We start from the raw sequence: 27294 nt of genomic DNA, 5'->3' as shown, positions 1-27294 counted from the left end.
ACCAGTAACAAAGAAGTGCAAAATGTGTACACTTTTACATGCATAGAAGATAGGCTGCATTAAATCAGCAATCAAATGGTATACGCAACCCCTAATATGGAACCAACAAAGCAAAGGAAAACAAATCTAGGGAAGTTCTTTGCAAACATTCAAATAATACATAAATACCGTGCCAAGAGTAATAGCAGAAGTTATTACAATATTCCAGATATCTTGCCCAAAAAGTAATCAACTGAATAAAGAATTACTTGATGGGCGACCAACAAAACAAATGAAAAATCAACAGGGGATAATCTAACAAAAAAAATATGCCAAGAGTACAACATTCTACTATGCACAACCAAGTAACGCAGTTTTGAGTACAATATTACATTTAAATAAATGCAAAGGGGGAAAAAAGCTGCTTAGGATCAGGTAACAGCAGACCTGTTGAAGGATGGAGGGGAGATTGTGCTAGAAAAACTAGCCACCCTGTTCACGCAATGCCTTATGACCTCGTGAGAACCAGAAGCTTAGAAGATCGCTAACATTATCTTAATCCATAAGAAAGGAGACGCCAAGGACATGAAAAATTGCAGACCGATCCCCATCCGTTGCCTACAAGGTATTTATTAAGGTAATCGCTAATAGATTCAGGGCAACCTTAGACTTCAATCAAACAAATGATCAGGCAGGCTTTCGTAAAGGATATTCCACAATAGACCACATTCACACTATCAATCAAGTGATAGAGAAGTATACAGAATATAACCAACCCCTATATATAGCGTTCATTGATTATGAGAAAGCAATTGACTCAGTAGAAACACAGCAGTCATGCAGGTATTGCGGAATCAGGGAATCAGGCCTTATGTCAAAATACTGGAAGATATCTATAGGAACTGCACAGCCACCACAGTCCTCCATAAAGCCATCTACAAAATTCCAATAAAGAAAGGCGTCAGGCAAGGAGACACAATCTCGCCAATGCCATTAACTGCCTGTTTACAGGAGGTATTTTGAGGCCTGGAGCTGGGGATAAGAGTTAATGAATAAAATTCGTTGGAGGCACTTAAATATCTCTTAAGTGCGGGAAGGCGAAAGCCGTTTGCGACTCATTTCACTGATTTGAATTTGAATTTGCTGTGCTAGAATTCATTACCATTCAATATCATTACTGTATATAAATCTAAACTAAACCTCGTACCAGCACCTGAGCTACGTTGTAGTAATTAAGATAGCTCGGCATATGCGTGCGTGGGAGGTAGCAGGTGGGTTGGAATTCTGTGCAGTGCCACATGCAATGAACTCCAGGTTGGCATTTTACCCTACCAAAAGACTGTGACGACAACTGGACACAGGTTCCCTTGCCGGGTTGCGGGTTGGGTGCAGTCCTCCTCTATCTGAAGCAACCATTCTTCAGTGGTTTTTCTCCTAACCTTTTTAGTTCCTGAGTTGACTTTCGGCATGTGCCAAGGTCCCAAGTATACAGGTCCGGTTGCGATCACGTGACCTTGTCACGTGACCTAGGTGGTGATCTAACGGACAGACACGGTCACGTCATCATCATCATTTATTAACCCTTAAGGGTCCTGTAGGGACATTACATAAGGGGGGGATACATAGTGTCCGATGGTCATACATATGAAAAGGCAAACAAAATTGTGAAAACTACGCAAAGTAAAAGAGAAACAAATTAATATAGTCAATCAAGAAAATGTGAAGAAGAACCACACAGAAATACACACTACAGTAATAGAACGTGTCCAAACAAAGTTTTTGGTCGTTTTACAGTGGATCGTAGCTGACACCGGGTATAGGAAAGTTTTATTATTCTTGAAAATGTTCGATGAGTAGCTGCCTAAAGTTGGAAGGATTAGTCTCAACAACAATGTTCTCGGGTAGGTTATTCCAGAATTCAATTGCACAAGGAAGAAACGATTTGTTGAATGCATTGGTGGAACCGTGCAAGCGTTGTATGCTAGAGGAATTAAATAAGCGGCGAGATGATCGTACCGGAGTGCGCAGGAGGTTTTCCCGAAGTGCTGGAAAGTTAAAGTACAGTTTGTGGAAGAGGCACAGAATTGAAATTTTTCGGCGAAGCGCTAAAGATTTCAGACCGAGAGATGATTTCATGACAGTAACACTGAGCCGAGGTTTGTACTGCGAGGCGATGAAACGTGCTGCCCGGTTTTGGATGGCTTCTAGTGAGTGAATCAGGTAGGCCTGGTGAGGGTTCCATATTGTTGAGCCGCATTCAAGTTTGCTGCGAATATATGTTACATATGCTAGTTCTCTGATGGCTGGGGGAGACAGGGCAAGTGATCTGATGAATCCAAGTCTCCTGGAAGCACTAGCACATAATTTCGTTATGTGATCTGCCTATGTTAGACTGGTCGTTATCTCAATGCCGAGGTACCTGTATGAATTAGTTTGAGACAAGGCTATGAAGTTCAAGGTGTATGGAAAATAGAGATTGGAGCGTTTGCATAAAATGTGCATGAATTTGCATTTTGAAACACTGAGCTGCATTAGCCAGTCGGAGCACCACTTTTGGATTCTGCTGAGATCTTCCTGTAATATTGTCTGATCACTGCTGTTGCTGATGCGGCTATAGATGACACAATCGTCAGCGAGAAGACGGACGGTTGATGAGATACCAGAAGGTAGGTCGTTGATAAATATTAAAAACAGTAACGGAGCAAGCACCGATCCCTGGGGGACCCCGGAGATTACTCTAGTAGTTTTGGATGTATGACCGGCGATGACTGAACTGTTGGCGGTTAGTTAAGAAGCAGGGCATCCAGGATAAAGTAAGACGGTCGAGTGACAGACAGGAGAGTTTGGACATCAGATGTTGGTGGGGGACGCAATCGAAGGCTTTGGCAAAATCTAAGTAGATGATATCGGTCTGAAAAGAGGAATCTAAATTTAAATGAAGATCAGTAGTCAGCTCGCAGAGCTGTGTTTCGCACGAAAAGCCTGCCCTGAAGCCATGCTGATTGGGAAAGAAAAAGGAATTCTGATCGAGGTGAGATGCAATATGTGAGTATAATGCTCGAAGAGTTTACACGAGATACATGTCAATGAAATCAGTCGGTAATTCGAGGGGTCGGTGCGATCTCCAGCTTTGAAAATTGGCACAACTCTGCTTATTTTCCAGTCCTCTGGAAGTTGGCGAGTTTCAAGAGATTGAGCGAAAATCAGTTGTAGGATTTGGCTTGTAACGTATTTTATTCCTTTGAGGATCTTGGCGCGAATGTTTTCTGGTCCAGGAGAAGTTGATGGTTTCAGATTGTCAATGAGATTTGAGATTCCCTCCGATGTGATGACAATAGGTGGCATAGGTGCATAATTAAGGTTAGGCAGGGCAAATTTGTTGCTTTCTGTGGGCTCATGGGTGAAAACGGAGGTGAAATACGCATTCATTACGTCAGAGCGCTCGAGATCTGTAACATCGGAGCCATCACGCGCCTTCAAGAAATATTGTAGGAACGGTTTTTAGTAGGCATGAGTAGGTTCCAAAATTTTTTCGGGTTCACCCGTATTATGTTCATGAGGTCGTGACAGTAAAATTTTTTTTTCGAAGATCGTAATAACTGTGTGTATTCGCATAGGCAATCGATGTATTTCTGCCACCTCACAGCACATCCTGATTTCTTGGCAATGCGGAAAAAGCGTTTCTTCTTACGGGACAATTTCCTCAGGGCATTTGAGTACCATTGTTTACATGCGTCACCTCAGATACAGATGAGCGGGACATAAGCTTCTACAAGAGATAAAAGTTTTTCTTTAAAAAGACACCAGTTTTCATTCACTGATTTTGTCTGTCTGGAAATTCCAAAAGCGCGAAAGAAATCCTCGAGATGGGCGCTGATGCTCGCGAAGTCAGCCTTTGAATAATCTCGGATATATTTAATAGACGGCTGGCGGATAAGAGTTTCAATGGAAAGGTTGAACGATATGAGGCAGTGATCGCTTAATCCACTAGTACATGAAAGCGATTCGATCAACTCAAGGTTAGAAACGAGGTCTAGGTCGAGAATGTTTAAACCTCGTGTTGGGACACACACTGCTTGAGAAAGGTTGAAGGTAAGGACTAGTTCTAAAAAGTGTTTGGATTGCCGAGAAGACGCAGTAAGGTTTTCCCAGTCGATATCAGGAAAATTGAAGTCCCCATACACTGTGAGATTGGCGTGAGGGAATCGAGACTGCAGGTCCTCAAGTATAGAGTGAAGGTCATTAACAAACGAGGGATCGGTATCAGGAGCTCTGTAGCATGCAACTAGCATGTTGGTATAAGACAGAAAGGAGATTTTAATGCACAAAATTTCATAATGGCTGGTAATACTAACTAGGGCGGAAGAAAGGCTTGATTTCACCAGAGCAAGGATGCCACCTCCCCTGCGGTCTGCTCTGTTTCGCCGGTACACGTGAAATGACTGATTGTCGTGAAGCAGTTCGGAATCCTGAATATCGGGTGTAAGCCAAGACTCGGTGAATAATGCGATGTCTGTGCAGTGGTCATCAAGAAGGGCTTCAACTGTTTCTTTTTTTGACATTTAGCTTTGAATATTTGTTAGCAAAACCGAGGTTTTATGATGGGCTGCAATAGGGCATTGAGAAGGACTGGAAAGACGTGACTGGAAGGACGTGACCTAGGATGTAACGGATGGACTTAAGTATGAGCCATTAAAGGCTTTCGCCTTAATACCTAAGTAATCTGCGATTCCCTCATGACATTGCCCTGCTAAGTCACTCAGGAGATGAACTACAAAGCATGATCAATGAGCTAGACAGGCAGAGCAGAACGGTGGGTGTAAAAATTAACATGTAGAAAACCAATGTCATGTTCAGCAGTCCCGCAAGGAAACAGCAGTTGACAATTGGTAGCAAGGTGCTGGAAGTGGTAAGGGAATTCGTCTACTTAGGGCAGGTAGTGACCGCTGATCCGGATCACGAGAGGGAAATAACTGGAAGGATAAGAATGGGGTGGAGCGCATATGGCAGTTTCTCTCAGATCATGAATGGCAGGTTACCAATATTCCTCTAGAGAAAAGTATACAACAGCTGTACCTTACTGGTACTCACTTATGGAGCAGAAACGTGGAGGCTAATGAAAAGGGTTCAGCTTAAGTTAAAGGACAACACAGGGAACTATAAAAAGAAAAATGGTAGGTTGTTGTTAGATTGTCAGCATAACAAACATCTTTCCATGGCTACCAAAGGGGAAGGTAAAGAGGGTCCAACAATGCAATTGCAGTGATGGAATAAAATGAATTCAAAGTGAGCTGCTTGCCTGTTAAAAAAATTCAAGCAGCCATTATGTAAACAAGTTGCCAGCAAAATATCAGCATAGTGAAATCCACTACTGCCATGCAAGACAAAAACTTCCTCCATATGTCTGCTAGTTCAATACACTGTCAAATCAGTGTTCAGTAAATCTTTCTGAGCAGTTATGCTGCCACTTCTGATCCAGAGTGAAGCTCCAAGCCCACTCGATGTTTAATGCTTCCATATGTCCCCACTTGATCCTGACTGAGGAGGCTCAAATAGTTGTTCAAATAGTAGTAAAGAAAAATGGGCAAAAAATTTTATGGGCTTGATGCAGCTACAGCAGGTTCCACCACAAATGCACGCAAAACACCTTACAACCGGCATATGCATGTGAAAACTGCGTTTGTACACACCTGCCTGGGCAGGCTGTGGTGTTGCAATTTACACAACTTTGGCAATGAAGCCACATTAAATGAAATAAAAAGTGACTAAAATTTTATACCTTTAATAGACTATCCTTTTCTATGCTTCATTTTCAGTCTGCACTTGATAGCTTTTTAAACACAATCATAGCAGCCCTCGTCAAAGATCAAAAGGTCCAACAATGCTTTGGGAAGCAGATTAGGGGACTTAAGGAACTTCCGTGCATGTAATGGAAAAGAATTTTAGTTCTATTCCAATTTTAAGAAAGACATTTAGTTCTATTCCAATTTTAAGAAAGACTAGTTCTATTCTAATTCAATCCAAATATATAGCAATTCTATTCTAACTCGATTCTATTCCCTTGTAGTTTGCGCGGTTGTAAATACTAGTACAGACTACAAGTAGCTGACATGCCGCATATTCCCGGATTTGATAACAGACCATTTTCACCAAGACACTTTTCGGGGCCACATCTTTGGCGATGCCAAGTTTCTGGTGAAAAGATATATCTAATGCTTTCGCATTAAAACAGTTACTTATTGCTGCCAACACAAAATTCACTGCAAGCCCCGTGGCATTCAACTACTACATAAATTTCGAGAATGACTTCAAAAAGGACATACAATTTTTTTCATTGTACATACCAATTCTATAGCTCTATCTGGGTGTGCTGATGCTTCTCCAGCATCAAGAGACTCATTTATGGCTGGGAAAATTGCATGCAAAAATTTTCCTGGCGCTCTGTTCAAACTCATGACATGTACACCGAAAAGGATTCTGATCGCCATTTTTAAGTGAATGGCAGTGTAATCGAGCCTCTGGGATCTGCAATAAAATTCCAGGGGACACTTAAAGGACTATATACACCTAATTTCATTGCATGTTCTCTTTTGTCAGACGATGCATTAGACATTAGAATACATGGATTACCGGGTGGTATTTGCCTACAACTGCTAAATAATTTATAATTGAATTTCTTTTCTCATGCCATTTCAGTTTTGGTTTCATCGACCGAATGACAACTGTGACGTCCAGTTGATGTTTGGTCATGTGATCCACTAGAAAAACTAACATAATCGCTGATATGTAGTTTTAATTCGCTACGACATTTAATGCAGCCTCCTGACCTGTCAGAGATTATGAAAATGACCTGTCAGATATTATATTAGTTTTTCAAGTGGATCACGTTACCAAAACATACTTGCTGTCACAGTTGTCATTCGGTCGATGAAACCGAAACAACGTCAAGAAGAAATTCGATTATAAATTATTTACCGGCCGTACACGAATACCACGGGATGCTCCATGTCTACGAAGGTCTAATGCATCATCTGAAAGAAGAAAACGCAAGCAAAAATTTGGTGTCTATAGTTCTTTAAGGTCTGCCCCAAACAAAACGAACACTGTTCTTTATTTTTTTTACTTTTAATGTGACAGCATTAGCAGGGCCACAAATACGAAAACTGTCTAGCGGCATCGGCAGCGGTGTCTGTGTGAAGTCTCCAAATGCTAGGTGGTGTTTAAAAACATTTGCCTCTCTCCCATTGCCACCTGTCAACCATCCCCTTGACCTCTACCCCTTTCCACCTGTAGTGAAGAAGAGGTTTATGGTTTATAGGGGCTTAACGTCCCAAAGCGGCTTAGGCTATGAGAGACGCCGTAGTGAAGGGCTCCGGAAATTTCGACCACCTGGGGTTCTTTAACATGCACTGACATCGCACAGCACACGGGCCTCTAGAATTTCGCCTCCATCGAAATTCTACCGCCGCGGCCAGGATCGAACCCACGTCTTTCGGGCCAGCAGCCGAGCGCCATAACCACTCAGTCACCGCGGCGGCCGTAGTGGAGAAGAGGGAGACGCCACATGAAGAAGGACTCAGCAAAAATGAAAATGACTCAGACAACAGCAGGCCTATGTGCAAAATATACAGCATCCTGAAGAACTATCTGTGCAAAAATCGTGCAAGGATCGAGGTATTTCTGAACAAAGGCTTGCATTTATGAGTCAACAAGCTCTGGCAGGCAACATCTTTCATTGTTCTCTACTGTCTTCTTATGTTCCCGCAGTCTGTCGTTCCCACAACTTAAAGAAGATAAGCCAGAGACATGATGTGAAGGTTCTTTTCTCCGCTCCCAATCAGCTGTCTAGTATTTGCACTGTCCTGTCCAGGAAGCTGCCTGTCCTGTCCTGTCCAGGAAAGTGCATCAACGACAGACTGCGGGAACATAAGAGGACAATGTCCCGTCTTTTGTGCAAATACGTACCCGTTCAAAGATGAACCAACTCGCCCAAACAAGAGTATTACTTGTTCCTTAAAGGGTCCCTGAAAAGGGCGTTCGAGGTTGTCTATAAAATACTCGCATTATGTAGAGCACAGGTCACCGATTGTTCATGTCACACACAAGACTTCAAAAGCGAGCCACAATACAATTTTAAAAACTCCCGCTTCCACGCCTCGCAGCGACCAGCGGTGCCGGACTTTCGCCTGAATCCACACGCAACGCGTCACATAGCGCTCGTTACGTCAGCAGTGGGCTGCTACTATTGGTTCACCGTGCCAGCTCCGGCAACGTTAAACCAGTTTAGGAGGTGTTGGCTCCACCTACTGGGGAATACCCGCGCGCGTCCTCAGCAGGTGGAGGGGCCGAGTGCGTGGGGCCGGCGGAACAACATTTTAGCATGCAAAAAGTGAGAGAAGAGCGAAAGGCGCAAAGACACGGAAATTTAAATTCTGACTACAGATAACTCAGCTTCCACAGAACACAAAAAAATTTTTGCTGGAGGATATTTGTGACGCTGCGTCCGTTAGCATTCTAGGCATATCGCATCTTTGTTGAGACCCCCTTTCATGGCCCCTTTAATCCTTGAGAAGTACTGACTAGGCGTAAGCATGATCATGCAAACTGAAAGCAGGTTGAAGCTCTATGCGGTAAGCTATGGCAAACAGACCATGAGAAAGACACACACACAGGTCCTAACTTACAAATAGTTTTACTGGTGGAAAGTCACACCTTATATAGGCCGAAGTGTTGCTGATGACTGAGCCAAGATGGCAGACCACATGCGCAGGCAAACGGGGGTATAGCACGCTGAATCAAATTTTCTTTAGTTTTTCATTTCCTTTCGTCAGCTGTTAGCTGCTTCTAATAAGCCAACTTCAGGGTGCTAAAGCAGGCATTGCCAAATTTCTTTATGTGGTAGGATTCTAGACTAATCTGCGCTGTCTTGTCTATACTCTTACGGGGAATCTTTGCCCCTTTGAATCAGGCCACATACACTTTGCATTTACTGATGTGCACAACTAAATGTGCATACTTATCTATGTTTTTCTAATTTTAGGTCATGCTCTCCTAATGGTCACTGATCACGGTGTAAGAATATTTTAGGTGCTGACACTGATCGTCCGCCACGGCGGAGAGATCATGTTCGCCCTTTAGTACGTGCGCCGACCGCAGTGGCGCGGGGGCACTGCGGAGTGGTAGCTATTCGCTTGCAGAGAAGTGGACGCGGCTAAGAGGTTTGCATGGCTTTCGATGCCGTTTTATGCTGTGGTTGTCGGTGTTTTGTGCTGCCAGAGTACATCACAAGGTGTGGACGTGAGGTTCTCGGCTTCCACGTTGTAGTAGGCACCGTGCACTGTTGGGTCTCAGGTAGCAACATCCCACCGCTGCCACCAGTTGTTGGGATTCAGGTGGCATGACTGGGCCGGAGAAGAGACGAGAACGATTGGAGGAAGAAAACTTGGAAAACTTTATACAAGGATTATTTACATTATGTACAAGTACGGGCAACGAGAGTGCTTCTCAGTAAAGAAAGCTTCTTAGCAGTCGGGAGTCTCTGGTATCTCTCAAGAAGGGGCTCTCTCCTGGTACCAAACCAGCAGCTCCTTAAATACTCGTCGTATTCCCCAGATCCCTAGCGGGGGAATACAGTTCGAAGAATTATATCCAATCACACGATAGCACTGATGGTACCACCCATGGCAGGGCGGTCCTGATGTTTCCTCGCAGCTCGGTCGAGGGAAAGGGAACAGGACCCGGTCACGTTGTCGTCCACGTGCCCTCCAGGTGGGCACGCACGTGTGTCCGGACTGCGCCCATGTTAACCCGGAAGGTGCCTGCATGACACAGGAATGCAGGCTGTCTCCCAGCAGGGGTTGAAAGATCTTGTACTGGTGACCGGAACGCGGAGGCTCTGTCGAAGGTGCGGCACTCAGGCAATTGTTCAACCCCAGCGCGACCGAAGGGGACCACACTGATACCGCACTTCGTCGTCTGAGGTCCGGAACGAATACGCTTATGGTCGTCGCTGCTTCCGGCATTCCTGATCGAACACGTGGGCACGCTATTGCCTCTGCACCCGATGTTCCTGCAGCCACGTTTCTTCCAGAGGGCTCACCCACCCTCGCGGTGGTCCTCAGGGAATCCTCCCCATGCCCACCTTCGCCGAACTCCACAGCAGGAAGGAAGCGCGGGCAAGACAGCACGCCCGCCGCCAGATATTGCGCCCGGAAGATGAACTGCTCGCACGTAGCTCGGCTGACTGGGCATGCCAGGAACCAGATGCTCTCTGGGAGCCTTCAGATGACCTTCAGTGCCGAAGTTCGGCATCGCTTCCCCTCGTCAGATGGCCGTCTTGGGAAATTTTCTGCAATGCTAGCCAGAAGGGATCACAGACACCAAACCCCACCTGACAAAAGCAAGTGCCCTCAGAACCCACTCATCCCGCCAGACCAAAACTCAGGGCCAAAACTGCACTTAGCAAAAATACTTCAACTAAAACTTGAAGAGATCAAATGTTTTGCCTGAATGAACACGTGGTGTCTCCCGACGAGTAGCTTTGACAGGGCACCTGTCCAAGGCATGTGCTCCCACTCGAGGCGCACTTGGAAGGAAAAAAAATTCGCTAAATGAAATCAGGTTGGTGCTTAGAGGGCACGCGGTACGGGAATAGGTGACTTGATTTGGCCGACGTGGCGTTCAATTTTTCCCGCCCCAATACCTCAGAGTCAAGGAACGTTACACCACTCGCTCTTACTTATCCTGGCTTGTTTGAAAACACCACCTCTAAGTCGTGGACGATGTTTTTCATGTCTCCTCGTTGACTTTCCGTCAAACGTGGCTCTTTGTCGATTGAATTTAGCAGCTCATTCGCTGCTTGCTCGTCCTCATGTGGGACATAAGGTATATCCAAGATCTTTTCCTCTGGCATGTTCAGCGCCATGTTAACCATGGCCTGACACTGCACATAAGGCTTCATCAAATTATTGTGGATTATCCGATTGTGTTTGTTCTTAATTTTTACCTTATAGTTGGTGTCCAAAAGCTTGGACACCACCTTAGCTGGCCCTTCCCATTGCACCTCAAGCTTGCTCCTCTTTGACGGACGCAGCAACATCACCTGGTCGCCAGATTGAAAAGTGCGCTTGCATGCAGATTTGTCGTAGTACACTTTAGACAGTGACTGTGCTGCTCTGACATTATTGCTTAGAGCTCTTAACGATGTCGCTTTTCTGCTCTGCAATGAGTGCTTTCCTATCAACCTTAGTCAACTCCTCCCAAAAAGTCGAAGCAGGTGTTAATGTCGAACCCTTCGCGTTGGTTCCTGTTGCCCCAATCTCCATGGAATCGGCAGTTCCTTGGATTTCATGAGCTACCACTGGTTCGGGAACACCTTCATGGTCATGCTCATGCGGTTCAGACGGATCAGTTTTCTTACAAGAATCCCCCGGCTGGTCGGGAGAATGGTTTGGTGCCTGCTCATTTATCGGAGAGTTTCTTTGCGAGCTCTCGTGCTCGAGAATGTGTTGGCGCCATACAAGCCAAGCCAGAGGTGAAAGAGAGACCTTTCTCTTTCAGCAGCTGCTCGGATTTGTTCGAAAACAGGTAGGGCAAGTGTGTCGGCAAGTTTGCGCTAACTGCCGCTTCTGTGTCTAGCCTGCCAAAAGTCCCCTCTAGAGTCACCTTCGCTATAGGCAAGCATGCACTCTGTTCTTTGGCGACCTGCTTAATTCAGGCGCATTCGCCGGTGTAGTCCGTACAGGAAACACAGGACGAGTGAGCAACATCCATGGTAGCCGCTGAATCCCGAAGTGCTCTGAATTTCTTGCCATTTATCACCACGTCCCGCATGTATGGCTCCAGCAATTTAAGGTTTTCCTCCGACTCTCGCATGCACGCGAACGCCATCTTTTGCTCTTTGCAGTTCACTGAGATGCGACCCTCCTTGTTGCAATTATAGCAGACAATGGGCTTTCGTGCTTCAAACGCGCGAGCTCCAGGTGCCTGCTGTTTTGGCGAATCGACAGATTTGGGTGACTCAATCTTGTTTTCGCTACCTCCTCCTTTTGATACCGCTTCCTCTGTTCGGTGATCCCGGCATGTTGGTGGCACACTTCGGTCGGGGATTCTCTTTAAATAGGTTTCTCCCTTTCCTAACCTGTTATCGTACCCTGCCTTGCTTTGGAGGTTTCGGCGAACGTAATACTCGTCTGCGAGCTGTGCCGCTTTGTCTAGGTCTATATCTGTTAGCCTATCTTGCAGCCATATCCTCAGATCTGGAATCGCGCTATAGTACTGCTCTAGTGCGATGCACTCCAGTACTTTGTCATGACTTCCGTGCACCTCAGCGGTCTTAAGCCACTCGTTTAAGTTGACTTTAAGCCGGTACGCGAAGTCAGTATGCGACTCTCCGCCTTTCTTTGCCTGCCTGAATCGCTGCCTAAAGGCTTCAGCAGAAACCCGGTACTTTCTAAGCAGTGCGCTCTTTACCTTCTCGTAGTCATCACTCTTCCCATGAGAGGCGAGCCACCACTTCGGCCGCCTTGCACGGAAGGAGAGGAAGTAACTTCTCCGACCAAGCGCTCTTGTCAATGTGCACTTTCCCGCATGCACGTTCGAAATTTACCAAAAAGAGTGCAATATCGCCTCCCACGCGGTATGGTGAGACGAGATCCTGCAATCTCTGCCTCCCTTGCTCCTCTACCGAAGCTAGAGGGCTAAGACGCGCCATATTCCCTCCGTTCGACGCTATTTCGAGCTCCTTCATTTTTCGAGCATGTTCACGGACCTCCCGTCTCTCTTGAACCAACCGAAGCTCTTCTTTTTCTTTGTGCTCACACAACTCCCGTCTTTTCTGCTCTTCTTTGCGTCCAACAATTGTTTCCCACGCCTCGTCGACCTCCTCAGTAGTCACCTCCTCCTGCCGCATAACCTCGAGAATTTCTTTTTTCTTTTTGCAGAACATAGCGAAATCCCCAGCTCCTGGCAAATTTCGTGCAGCTCTTGCACTTTTAACTTCTCCACCGTGAGTTCCACCATGCGTTAGCAAGCCCACTAAAACAAAAGCCCTAGCTTGAAGTGGACGAAACAGTTTCCCTTAATCAATTTCCCAGACTACAGGAATCCGCACCTAGCATCTGCCTGTGCTAGTACGGTCTGGCGAAATGAATGGAAAACATTGGGCACTCGCCCTGCCAAGGTATAGCTGACGCCCGTCAGTCCCGTAGCTGCCGAGGTCCGTTGGAGCCGGTAACTTCACGTGGATGTCCCACAGCTGCCATCCAGTTTCTGGGTCTCAGGTAGCAGCATCCCACTGCTGCCACCAGTTGTTGGGATTCAGGTAGCGTGACTGGGCCGGAGAAGAGACAAGGACGATCGGAGGAAGAAAACCTGGAAAACTTTATACAAAGACTATTTACATTATGTACAAGTAACAAGTACGGGCAACGAGAGTGCTTCTCAGTAAAGAGAGCTTCTTAGCATTCGGGAGTCTCTCCCAGCAAAGGGTATCTCTCATGAAAGGGCTCTCTCATGGTACCAAACCAGCAGCTCCTTAAATACTCTTCATATTCCCCAGATCCCTAGCGGGAGAATACAGTTCGAAGAATGATGTCCAATCACACAATGGCACTGATGGTACCACCCACGGCAGGCCGATCCTGATGTTTCCTCGCAGCTCGGTCAAGGGAAAGGGAACAGGACCCGGTCACCCTGTCGTCCACGCGCCCTCCAGGTGGGCACGCACGTGTGTCCGGACCGCGCCCATGTTGACCCGGAAGGCGCCTGCATGACACAGGAATGCAGGCTGCCTCCCAGCAGGGGTTGAAAGATCTTGTACTGGTGACCAGAACGCGGAGGCTCTGTCGAAGGTGCGGCGCTAGGGCAATTGTTCAACCCCAGCGTGACTGAAGGGGACCACACTGATACCGCACTTCGTCGTCTGAGGTCCGGAACGAATACGCTTATGGTCGTCGCTGCTTCCGGCATTCCTGATCGAACACGTGGGGACACTATTGTCTCTGCACCCGATGTTCCTGCAGCCACGTTTCTTCCAGAGGGCTCACCCACCCTCGCGGTGGTCCTCAGGGAATCCTCCCCATGCCCAACTTCGCCGAACTCCACAGCAGGAAGGAAGCACGGGCACAACAGCACGAACAAAGTTTGCTAGAACTAGCTTTTTGTGTCACGGCTTGGTGCCAGCCGCAGTGATCAATGTGCAAACGCACGTGGTGGCACAGGCCAACGCCGTGGACGGTCGTCGCGGCCTATGTACATGGTGGCTGTGATGTGTTGGCTGTTGCTGTGGCACACCTGAGGGGTCCAGCCGTGTCCAGAAGCCCACCAGATGCGATAATGGGTAAGAAGTGCTTCGTACCCAACTACAGATCGGGCTACCAGAGTTGTCCGGACCAAGTGTGCACTTTTTAAAGCTCTGTCGGAACCTGCTCACCTAAAACTTTGGCGCAGAAACACTTTCCCGAGCATGCAATATAAAATCGTACTACGCCAAGTGAAATGGTAAGGCAGTTTTAAATGCACCCAAGAAACCAGTGCTTTTGGCGAACTCCAGATGGCCGAAGTTAACCATGTTTTCTACACGGCGGGCATAACCTCAGCGTTGGCGCATTACACTGCCCAATTCTGAATGCACGCGTAGGCTCTTTGACCCAAATCTGGGAACATGCGCGTTGTGGCCGACCTTTCATATTTAAGAGTCTGTATAGTTGACTATGCACTCAGCCGTCACGCAGATGAACGAAAAAAACTTGGCAGTAAAGAGATTTCGATAACGAGCTTGGAAGGATCACAAGGCAGCGTCCTCAATGCTGTTCCACCCAATCATGCTGTGCCAGCAAGCAAAACACAGTCAGCCAAAGTTATCCAGTGTCGACAGCAGTTTCAATCCTTCTGTGCCTTGCCACACTTAAACGGACTATGCAATAAATGAATCAAGGTTACATAAAGCAGACGAGAGATTGGCATTCAATCACTCGTTACTCCAGTGCAAGAATTTTTGAGCTAGCATCAAAAACAACCCAGATATAGACGATTAAAAATTATGCTCCTCCTCTCCCCCCTCAACTCGTACACGCGGTGCACCCGAAGAAATTAAATTAAACAGCTCTGGGACTGGGTCCCGCCTATGAACACGTCATCCGCTGACGTTCCGTTTGCAACTCCCGGTTGTCGCACCCAGCGCTTCCGCAGCAGCATCGGCAGCGTCTCCGAGGTCTCACTTTGCCTTTCTGGATTGTGGCGCGCAATCAGATTTTTTTGCTTCTCGTCTGTTGTTGCGGACGAAAAAGACACTGCAGGTGACTTCGGAACTTCCGACAGAAAGAGGAAGCAGAGGTAAATGGCAACGATATGCGCGAAGGCAGTGACCTGGCTCGCACCTGCCCGAGGGGCTCGTGCGGCGGCACGAGCAAACGACTTTCATGGCTACTGGAAGTGTGCCCATGACGTCGTGGCTGCCGTGGCTCCAGCGAATGACAGCGTGTGGGGGCCTGCCGACGTCATGGAACTAGTGACATCTATTTTCATGATTTTAGTTGCAAAATCCATCGCTACAAGAGCACCAATCGGCGCACGAATTTTGAAAAACATGGTTTTTAAAAATTCATAATAAATTGCCGGCTCAGTTCCAAAGGCTCATACTTAGTGTGAATGCTCCTTAGCATCATTTATAAGCATTGAAAACATTTACAAGCAACTTTTAATTCACTGCATAGTCCCGTTAACAAAGAAGATGTACACGCCGTGGCACGGATCAATCGCAAAACACCTGTATTACGGACGCCGTGGCTCGGCGACTAGACAAGCCCCTAGAGTTACTGTATATGCTACAAAAGGTAGCTTTGGTAGCATGTAAAGCAACTCTACAAGCCCCTATGGTGTGGCGCCATCTGTCCGCTTTCGAAAGAACCGCAAGGAGCAGCAAACAAGTTCTGGTCGCAGCGCTGGGCGCAGTGCTGCACCTACATATATTCTTACACCGTGTCACTGACACAATGTCCAGTCTGGTCGATGTAGAACTTTCCACATGACATGAGAACAGACTACACCACCCCACCACTCCAGTACAATGCTTGACAAACGGTATCTCATGATGCTGGGTAAATACATGGGTACAACTTTCCCAGCTTAATGGGAACAGAGAAAAACAACAGGCACACAGTGCCCGCTTGCCACTTTTTTGAGCTTGTGCAAGATTTTGTGCATGTAAAGAAATGAAAGCAGCAGTGCTTTCAAGCTAGGAGCTGATACTCTACAAGTAGCACCATAGCTGTGGCCCCGACAGGATCCCTAAAAGGTAGGATTGAAACGGCAAAGCGAACGCTAAAGGTGAGCTCTCTGCCTGGTATGGTCAGCTACTCAGGTCGATTCATACATGAGTAGCCATATCTGTTGTGCATCTGTGCTAGCCTAGCCTACAAGGGTCATTGTGCATGCAAGTTCTCATGGCCTTGATGACAACGAGATTGCAAATATTTTGCAGTGGTAGCTTACACAATCCAAAATTTCGCTTAAGCTGATCACTAAGGCATCACCGTAATGCAACTGGGATATGTTTCTGGAAGGGCAGAAAATTCTTTACGTGACGGTGTACTGCTGCTTATAGAAATAGGACATGAAAAAGGGCCCGCTGTAAGAAAATGTACTTCACAGAAGTGGATACTTGGCATGTTGCTGTATACTGAAGTGTTGTGTGTGTACTGTACCATGTTTTCTTCCCGCGACATGGTTTACATTCAATGCTGCTGGTTTGCCATTTCATTCATTCGGTCTTGACAAGCGGCGCTCGGCAGACATTACCTGTATTTCGAACTGCGACGACGAGTCGTTGACCAGCTCGACGGTGGTGTGGCTGTAGGGCAGCGGCACGCCGAAGCAGGTGGCGTTGATGAGCGGTTCGCACTTGGCCGCCCTGACGCACTTCTCCGGGCTGGGCCACGTGTGGTCCAGCGGCGTACCATGGTGTCGGCCCACGCCGCCCGCCTTGGGGCCGCGAGCACCGCCGCCCTTGTCGGCCACCAGCTGCCGGAACTCGTCCCCGCCTGGAGTTAGCTCGTGGCTCAGCGGGCCACGGGTGCTGGAGTTAGCCACGCTGGGAACGACTTCTGCCGCCACCACGTTGCCATGCCTCCTAGTGCGCGTACCGCTCCAAATGGCCGCATTGTTTAAGGGCAGCTCGCCGCCGACGATGTGTGGCATAGTCAGCATGAACATGAAGCCGAAACGCGCCAGCGGCTCAATGAACTGCATTTCAGAGCACGCTCGGCGCCCTACGACCCCGAAAACAAATGTGCGGGCAAGCTCAGACCAACTTTTGATGACACAGGGCGGTCAAGAAACGTGACTGAGCTGTCACGGGCAGACATGAGGACAGCACGTGGAAACGTCGCGAAGCGCGGACCTGAGCGTTGTCCGCTCGCTGTTGGCAGTCACACACCCCATTTCTTCAACTGTTGAACTGGTCACGATAAAAGTGCCTAGCAAGCACTTTGCCAAAGCACACGGCGACAAGAAGTGACAAGTATCAGAGAGCAATTGATCTTTGCCGAAGAACGCAATCGACATGGCCTGTTAAACGCAAAATGTGGACACAGCCGAAAACGCTTCGTAGTTCACGCACATCAGCGAAAAACATCTTCAGCCTGCCTTCCTCCGATGAAGAAAAGCAAAGCGCACGAAATGCGGCCAAGTCCGTGCACAGCTGTGTCGATACGAACGGGCGCGCGCGCGTTACACTTCAGGATCGACCGAGCACGCGCACCATTCGTGAGGTTTCAACAGATCCAACAGTTGAATGCACGAGCTGCATGGACACACTCGGCCAACTCTGCGTTCACATCGCGAGTGACAACAAACAGACCACCAACGTCGTTTGAAACTCGCGTCCCGTTCGCTTCTGCGCCGCAGTGCTCCACGCTCGATGGCTGTTTGCAATTTCCTGCACTAACTTCATTCGCAAACTGTCCACAGAGCACTCCTGTCCGCTTTCGGAGGAAGTTTCAGATCAGACCTTGTCGAATGTTTTGTTTTGGATTTATTTCTAAACTACAAACCATTTTCATATGAGCTCGTATGCTTATTTTATTAGCTATAAACGGCATAATTCGTGTGAGGAATGTATGAGGAATATCTTTGTTGGATTTCAAAGTAAACCTGGCTGTTCTTTCACAACACTGACAGCACCACTTGCCCCCGAACATTCTTACCACAAATCTGCAGTGCTCGCAACACTCGAGCGCACCCCAGAACCGCCAGAGCACAAGCGATTGCGGGTCGGTGGGCTGGAAACGCTGATTGGCCCAAAAAAAAGTGACGTCACGTCTTTAACGTCATGGTCACGTGACTTTTAATGACGTCATGTTTGGTTGGGGACAGACACATTTTCCCTAGAGTTTTCTCAGAATTCCCCACGTTTGTGACAGCGTGCGCGGGGTAAAGAAGCGTACCTCCACCCCACCCAGTTCGACCACTTTGCCGAGCGGGGTGCAGTTGAAGAACCCTTGCCTAAATGCTCCCGCCATTCACGTTTACCCCCCGCCTCCCCCCCCCACACGACACTTTCCCGAACTCGGATGTTTTGTCGCCTTTTTATTTTTATTTTTTGTGTTTGCATGCACAGTGCACATGTCTCTACTTAAGCAAAGTGCGCCGCTGATTCCACATTGACTATTCCTGCCGAAGAGGCTCCAGGGAAGTGTCCTGCCATGTCTGCGCTTTATTCTGTTTTTTTTTTTTTTTACTCGTTTTGGCCAGGGGCACGCGAGTACACGCATCTCCGCGAATCCGCCACCGTCTGCTTCTGTACTCGCCGCCGCTCTGCCTTGAGGGGCGACCATTCTCTCCTCCTGCTCCTCGTTTTCCTTTTCTTCTTTCTCTTTTTTTTTCTGCACGCTCCAAGCGGCTTTTCGGTGGACAGGGTGCGACCGCGCGTTTTCTTTTTCTATTTATTACTCTTTCTCCCTTTTCTAGTATTTTTCTTTTCTGCCCATCTTCTTTCCAGCACCCGATTGCTTGTTGCTATTTTCATGTGGCGGACATGTGTGCCAATTACAACTCCTCAAGAACGGGAGCAAGACCGCTGTAACTTCAGTCTTGAGAAAGGACAGGCTCTGTCCGAAACGTCGACTCAAAATAAATCTGTCTAAATGAAGCGTCTCTCAACTTTGCATATATATATATATATATATATATATATATATATATATATATATATATATATATATATATATATATATATATATATATATATATATATATATATATATATTTAGTTACCCTTGATGTAGTGTCTCTGTACACAAACATACCGCATGATGATGGCATCCGATTCTGGTCGCATCCTATGGAAAACACAAAAACGATGATGCTCCTAGCCAAATTAAGTACCATCGCTGCACTTACTGATCTGGTCCTCAAGCTCCACTTTTTTGAATACAACAACTCATTTTACCTACAAACGAGTGGTACCGCTATGGGAACGAAAATGGCCCCAAACTATGCCAACATATATATGCATAGCATTGAATCGGAGTTTATCCGCTCATACCCAACAAAAACGGCTTTTTACAAACGCTTCCTAGACAACATATTCATGGTATGGACGAAAACAGAGGACCAATTCATCCAGTTTATTTCAGCATTTAACAACGTACATCCAAACATCTGTTTCACACACACTTACTCCACCAGTCAAATTAATTTCTTGGACGTCTCAATTCGAATGGAGAAGGGTACCTTAATCACCAGTGTCTATAGAAAGCCCACGGATAGGCAACAGTACCTTCATTAGAAGAGCTGCCACCCACGCCACTGCAAAACCTCAATTCCATATTCTCAAGCCATCAGATTCAAACGGATCTGCTCGCGACCAGAAGACTTCGAAAAAAATTCTAGCCGTATGCGGGAGGTTTTGAGGGACCAATGCTATCCGGCCTCCATTATTGATGATGCCGTTACGAAAGCGGAAGCAACAGATCGTAATGAAATGTTTGGGGATCCCCCATTAGCAACCGCAAATGAACACCGCTCTAATCTCGTCTTAACCTTCGCAAACAACCTTCCTAATGTCAACAAAACTCTAAAAAAAAACATTTCAACATAATCGAACAAAACGACCGACTGTCAAAAATTTTTCAAACAGTTCTACAGGTTACCTACAGACTACCAAAAAACATGCAGGAAGAATCGCTGTCAAGTTTGCCAGCACATGCGGACAACAACACTAGCTCAAAGCACACACTCTAACTTCAAACACTCCATCCGTGAAAACTTGAACTGTGACAGTAGTAACGTAGTATGCATGCTCGAGTGTGGCGATTGTCAGATGCAATACATTGGCCAAACAGAGAATTCCTTCCGAATTAGATTAAACAACCACCGCGCGCACACCAGATCTCTTTCTCTCCTCCCCCTGTCGAAACATCTTTCCCAGGAAGGTCACGAGTTTCACAAACTAAAAGTTACGCTGCTACAGAGCGGCTTCCAAAATGCCCGTGAGCGTGAGCAACGAGAGTCATACTTTATATATCAGTTTAATACTGTGCAGGCCGGTATGAATGAAAACCCTGGTACTCTCTCCACACTTCAGAGATCATAGTCCTAGCCCTACTGAAATTCACAGCACCCGGACTGCATCGCCTGAGGTCATGCCAATTTGCGTGCTTGCTTCCACATGCCGCCCTTCTCCTCACCCTGCCAGTCTTTCTTGCTCATGACCAGAAAAAACAGTTATGAGAGCAAAGCATCTTGCCTATTCCCCCCTCAACTTTTTATATTTTTATATATTTTATTTCTTTCTTTTTTCCTGCTTTGCAGATAATAGAGCGTGATGCTCCATATAGGGCAGTAACCCTTTGCAATAACGCACACTTGGGCGATTTCGCGCCTTCGTTCCCCATTTTCTTTCTGTTACTCTCCCCTCTCTCTCAGTTTTTAGGAAGGAGCCCTCTTTTTGTCTCCGCGACGGAAGGCGGGCGGAGGCACCTTCGACGCATCTTCGCCTTTCGTAACTTCACTTAATTGAGGTCTCCTTCGTTTTAAAATTGCGCCCGTGGCGGGAGGCGTTCTGTAACGACGCTGACCTCCGACGCCGCGCGATTGCAGAAGCATCTAGCTTTGCGCCGGGATGCAGGAAACTCAGGCGCCAGACGCCTCTAAGTAGGTAGAAAACAGTGCCTTCCACTGGTTCCATGGTATTGGTGGCTGATCCGGGGTTTGCAAGAATGTACGAGGGGGCGTAAGATCCCGTGAAACTCATAGTAAAGGTTTACCTCGTCGGCACGTTGTTGTATTGTAGATGCAAGATCGAACGACACACCGGAGCGAGCGATGTCATGCTGACGCCAAGTTTCCTCCGACCCCCCCCCCCCCCCTCTACTTTTCCTGCGTCACGTATACGCGGTGTCAAGCAACATGCATGTGACTGAAACTGAAACTCTGAAGAAGAGAAACTGAAAGTAAGAGAATTGAATTTGAAAATAAGAGAAGAGAAACTGAAACTGCCGCACAGTTCATTACCTGATGGACACAACAGTATCACGTATTGCTTAACGTCTTCATAAAACCACTGTTTGTTCGTCTATAACATTAGCAGCATTAGCATATGTTTGCTATTAATGACACCCAGGTAATGAACATGATTTACCAACTTAAGTAGTGTTGGTTCTGGTGTAACGCACGAATAATTTATAGACATGCCTTTGTGTATACGCCAGAAATTAAATTGTGAAGCAAGCCTTGATGAAACTGCCTGTGCATTTCTCATAAAAAAAGGAAAAAAAAATTATCTTGCTTTCATAGCATGCGTGTCATCTATATCAGATGTGATTGTAATCTTGAGCTATAACTTGAAATGACCCATGCTGGCTGCCATGAAAAATCACTTTTTTAATTGTTCAACAAACCTCATAACTCATTTATGTCACGAAAGGAATGAAATGCTTCACTTGTGTCTCACTGCTTTGGTACAGTCATGGTTCATTATGCAATGTAAAATCTGATTTAGGAATATTTTGTTACTTGTTGCATGGTTTGTTCCTGAAATTCAGCACATCCGCCAGTGTTGCGTTCCCGCGTGTTTTTCTTTTCTGTTAATTGAGTACAGATGAATAGCCACCGGATTCTTCGCCGATCGCCCAGTGTGGGTATGTGCGATCTTTTGATAGGCTAACAACAACAGCAACATTGGCCAGGCTATCAGCTTCCGCAAGTTAGGTTCACGCAAGCTCCGCTTCAGGTTGATCTGATCTCCTTGCAACGAGTTGCTGATACGCAGGCTGACATCTGCCGCCCGCTTTCTTTATTGCCTCTTCCATATATTGTTCCTTGTCGTTTCTGTGGGCAGTAGTACTTCAATCATGGCGGTTCTTTCCAACAAATACTGCATCGCGCAGCGGACATTGGCCAGGCTATCAGCTTCCGCAAGTTAGGTTCACGCAAGCTCCGCTTCAGGTTGATCTGATCTCCTTGCAACGAGTTGCTGATACGCAGGCTGACCCCGTCTTCTATTACGACCATATTTACCCGTTCCATGCGAAACATATGCCCGCAAATATCCTAAATGGTCTTCTTTCTGAACACCTACACAATTTTCCTCATCATACTGTTCTCTCCACTGATGCCTCCGGCAGCTGTCAGAAGGCGGCGATTGGGATATATTCGCACGATCTGGCTTGGAGCTATTCCGTTCGTATCCCTGATTATACTTCTAAATTCTTCGTAGAGTTTTTGGCTATTGGTTTGGTTCGTCTCAAAATTCCCAGACATGTAGCACGGGTTCTTATTCTTGCAGACTGCCTTTCAGTTTTAGGCTCTCTCCAAAACACCGGAAAATCTTTATTGAATCGGCCGCTTAGGTTTTTTGTTCCGTGCACAGTGCGTGAGATCCGCTTTGTCCGGGTACCTGCAGGCATTCGGGTGTCTATTTTAACGAGGTGGCTGATTTATTGGCAAGGTCAGCTCTCAGCGCTCCTGTAATCTTAATCTATCCCGTCCCTCACCTCATTCTGTTGGAAACTTCACGTTTGCAGTGGTTCCAACATATTTCAGCCAGCTTGAGTGATCCGTTGCTCAATACCGTGAATTTTCAGCACTTAAAGTACCCATGGGATGTCCGGTGGTGTAAATCAAGGCGTTTTGAGGTGTCAATGACGCTTCTGCGATGCAGAATCCCTCACTTAAATTTGTACTTACGCAGATACTGGTTCCCTGCGACAAACCTTTGTGTCTCATGTGGGCAAGTTGAAACATTAGACCATTTTCTCCTCTCTTGCCGGCGGTTGTTCAAGGAAATCAGTATTTGGAGGTCCCTCTTCCAGTCTCTTCCAGTTCTTCTCTCGTTCGGTGCGAGCGCCAAGGAATTCCCGTTAAGCAGTGTTTGTGGCTACCTTCATGATTACATAAGTGCAACTGATCGGTTACCTTGTTAGCTGTATACAAAATTCTGTCTCATGTCCGAAATGCTTGGTTCTATTCCTGGTAATTCATATTTCTTAAATTTAATTGAATTTTCCTATCTTTATCTTGATTCAGTCTTCTACGCCGCCGCCTCACGTCTTTTTTCCCGTGCAAATACTTCATTGGCAAATCTCCGCTGTACCTTGGCCAATCCCCCCGCGTGGGTATGTGCCATATTTACTGAGGTGAAGAAGAAGAGTGTGGACTACAAATACTATCTGTACTTGTGCTCTATGTGTTTTTTTTTTTTGTCAGTTTGCAATGTAAGCCATTACTAGGTGGAAAGGCATGCACGTAATGGACATACCCTGTGCACATGAATAAACATTTTTAGAGGCTGCCAAAAAGGAACATGTCAAAAAGTTACACATAGCATCCTGTTTCATTGATGTTGTTTATATGTGTGGTAAACGATATGAACAAGCATCTCTTTGTTGGTTAACTGCTTTGCTATCCACGCACTGTCATGCAGTACATACACAATCACAGTTCAATGACTGCAGAGCGGTCTGCAACCAGTAACTTGCAACTATACTATGCAGCAAGCTTCTTTGCACGGTATTTGTTATATTTATCGAACGATGAGATGGAATTGGTGTGGCTATTTCTACACAGTGCATTTCCTAAAGACTCCTTTCTGCCATACTGTACTTTTTACCCAAAAAGCTTCCCACAGAGTCATTTAAATTGCTATGTATAAAGATGTTTGTAGCAGGTGTGTGAGCCCGAACAAAAATAAATGTTTTAATTTTCCTTAACTCTTCAGTATTCCTGATTATCACGACATGGGCATCTATATGTTGGTACAACTTTTTTCAGGCATTACAACTGATGTACCGATGTGTATGGTACACATTCATCTTCAGACATTTCATGTCTGTTGGGTAAAAAAAAAACGAAATAATAGTTGGCTGCATTAGTTTTCACTGAGATAACTAGCATCACACAGCATGCTCTTGAAATTCCTCTAGCTGTCTGTAATTGGCTTCATTGTATAGCTTCATACTTGTTTAATTTAAACTCTGCACACTGCTCTTTTCACCGCACATGGCGACATGGCACGCGGAGCCCCGTGGGAATGGGCGAGGAGGATTTAGAGGTCGGCTGCTACTTCCCTGGAATCCAAACACAGCTATAGGCACCTGCAAGTCACGGTTAATTTCGGAAAGGCAGCTTTCCCCGCTTCCTTTCGTCGTCTTGTCCGTCGTGCGTCGCGTGTCGCGGCAAACCCGACAAAGGGGAGGCCATCAACCCCCTTCCCCTCCCCCTCCCCTCCTGAAGCAGAGGAAAGATCCCATAAATAGTTTCCTAGAGAGGTCCTTTTTTTTTCCCTGCGGTGAACGAGGGGTCAAACGACAGGCCCAAGCAGTGTGAGGCAACATTCTCTGTTCATTCTAGAGACGCAAGCTTACACTGCAAAATGAAACCTTGTCTTTCTCTTCCAAATGAAATTTCATTTCATTTTTACAAAATGCAAGCTACATACTTCAGAGATGCAAGGGCTAAAAGCTGCTAAAAAGCAGCTTGACTGGGCCCAAGCGCCTCTGAAATGGCAGTACACGACAAACGCACTTCAAGCAAAAAAAAAAAAATGTTTACATATACGTATAAAAAGCATTAAAAAATGTTTACGTGCTCTTAACGCAGCGCTATCCACGTTCTTTTATTGATGACGCCATAAGCAGAGCTTCAAATCTGAACCGTAGTCTAATACTCCAGGGGCACCGAAGAGATAACCGAACTGATTACACTACAAACCTTATTCTCACATTTAACAGTAACGCACCGAACATAAACAGAATTCTTAATAAGCACTTTAATATTCCCCAGCAAAGTCAACGACTATCGAAAATATTTACATGCGCACCCCGCGTGATTTACAGGCGTGCCAAAAACATTCAGAACCATCTAGTCCACTCCAAGGAACACAATACCCCAAAATATGGATGCCAGCCCTGTAGTAAAGATCGCTGCAGTTTGCAAGCACATGAAGACTACGTGTTCCGCAACTAGTACGAGGTCAGTTTTGCAGCATTCAATCAACGGCAAGTTTCACTGCGACTCACCAAACATTATTTACCTTCTTGAATGCACTGTATGTAACCAGCAATACATAGGAGAGACAAACTCTGCATTCCGCATTCGATTTAACAACCACCGAGCACACACCAAGTCTCCCCCCATTCTTCCCCTATCCAAGCATGTAAACTCAGGACACCCATTTGACCAACTAAAAGTAACAATTATTCAAGGGAGCTTCAAAAATAGGCGAGAACGTGAACAACGTGAATTCTATTTTATCCACAAGTTTAATACTATTCAAGAATGTCTTAACGAAAAGCCTGGTATCCTTTCTTTTATTCACGACCTCCAAACAAAATAATACTGCACCTCTCGTTAATTGGCTAACTCAGATATACCCTTTATAACTCCTAGTGTATATCCCAGGCAATCATACCCCTCCTTACTTACACTATCCTGCCTCGTGCAGTATTTAGAAGCTTTGACGTTCTTTCCTTACTTTTTTCCGACAATTTGAAATCTTTGTACACAGCTAGCCCAGCCCTCCTCCACTACAGCCAAGTATTCCCGACGAAGTCGGTTCAACGACCCGCCCAGGGAAAGGGGTGCACCGTTCAGTGAAACCCAGACCCCCTGAGTAAGTTCTTACACATGTGCTCGTTAACATAGCCCACTCCTTCCTTAACGTTCTAGCCTTCGGCTCACCGGAAATTAGTGAGACCCCCCAAAAGGCGCCTGGTTTGGCCTGTTCGTCGCTGCCAGTGTCATTTGCGCAGCGGCGCCCATCTTTGTGTTTGTGCATTTTGTTTGTGTCTTGTTTGCACGTTTTGCTTTCGTACGCCTGTGGTTGCCGCGCTGCCCATGTCGCGGCACCGTCTTCCTCTCCCTTTCTCTCGTTTCAGCTTCTTTTTTTACCCTGTCCTTCCTTACTATAATAGTTCCCCCCACTTTTTTCTTTTCTTTCTATTTTTTGCTTCCTCCCCCAATCTTGTCCCTGTCTGCTCCCCACACCCCTATCTTTATTTTTTTTTACTTTTTTGTTCAATTTTTTGAACTGCAATGAAAACAATGAGCATGTATGTTCACTAACAATAGTCTACAGGCGCATGAAAACAAAGAGAAGACCCGAGAAAAGTAAAGAGAAACGAAACACTCAATAGGCATACATGGCACCGGCAGACAACAAAGGAACATTAAATGCAACCTGGCTATATATTAACAAAATACATTTTTAACTCGCTTGGTTTAACACTATCCAAAACTTTGTGCTTATTAAGAGTGGTCGGTAAATTATGTTCAAGCGTTTGTAGTTTATAATTAATTCGAAAATATGGAATATACCAGTGATCGGTATTTAAGGTGTAGAGTCGATTCGAAGCGGTCCTTAAATGTGTAGTACGTATTAAGAAATCTCTATAAGCAGGAGAAGAATGGTAAAAGAACCTCAAAATGCGAAAAACATATATATGTTCAAAACGAATGATGTTATAATTTCTAAAAGCAGTTTGCGTTGGAGAGACAGATAAGGAAGGTTTGCAATGTAGCGGATCATTTTCTTCTGCAGAACCTGTATTTTCATCACATTTGTTTTTGTGGTGTTGCCCAAACTGAGTTACGGAACCGAAAAGAGCATGATAAATTTGAATTTTCCCGTGAGTGGGAAGGAGCCATCGACATCGTGTTAGAACACCTTCTACTGAAGAGAGCTTTTTGCAAATATTTTCCACATGTCGATCCCACCTGAGATGCGACGAGAAAGTAACTTCAAGGATTTAGTGGCTGTCTACAATTTGAATTTCTTGACCTGCGTATTTAGGAGCGCGTTGTAGTTCGACTGGCTTG

At 46.1% G+C, this 27294-nt stretch overlaps 1 protein-coding gene across 2 annotated transcripts in view; it reads right to left on the bottom strand.

The window, feature by feature from the left end:
* The window catches only part of smo (smoothened, frizzled class receptor), a 119042-nt gene extending 101166 nt beyond the window's left edge, over positions 1-17876 (bottom strand). For both annotated transcript variants that reach the window (XM_077660827.1, XM_077660828.1), the window contains exon 1: positions 16777-17876. In XM_077660827.1, the coding sequence (XP_077516953.1) occupies positions 16777-17226 (450 nt within the window). In that variant the 5' untranslated portion in view covers positions 17227-17876. The remainder of the gene's footprint in view (positions 1-16776) is intronic.
* Between the last annotated feature and the right edge of the window lie 9418 nt (positions 17877-27294).

This window comes from Amblyomma americanum, chromosome 4 (genome assembly GCF_052857255.1).
Source record: "Amblyomma americanum isolate KBUSLIRL-KWMA chromosome 4, ASM5285725v1, whole genome shotgun sequence".
In the NCBI taxonomy this organism is placed as follows: Eukaryota; Metazoa; Arthropoda; class Arachnida; order Ixodida; family Ixodidae; genus Amblyomma; species Amblyomma americanum.
Note: the sequence above shows the minus strand (reverse complement) of the source record. Positions and strands in the feature narration are given on the sequence as shown.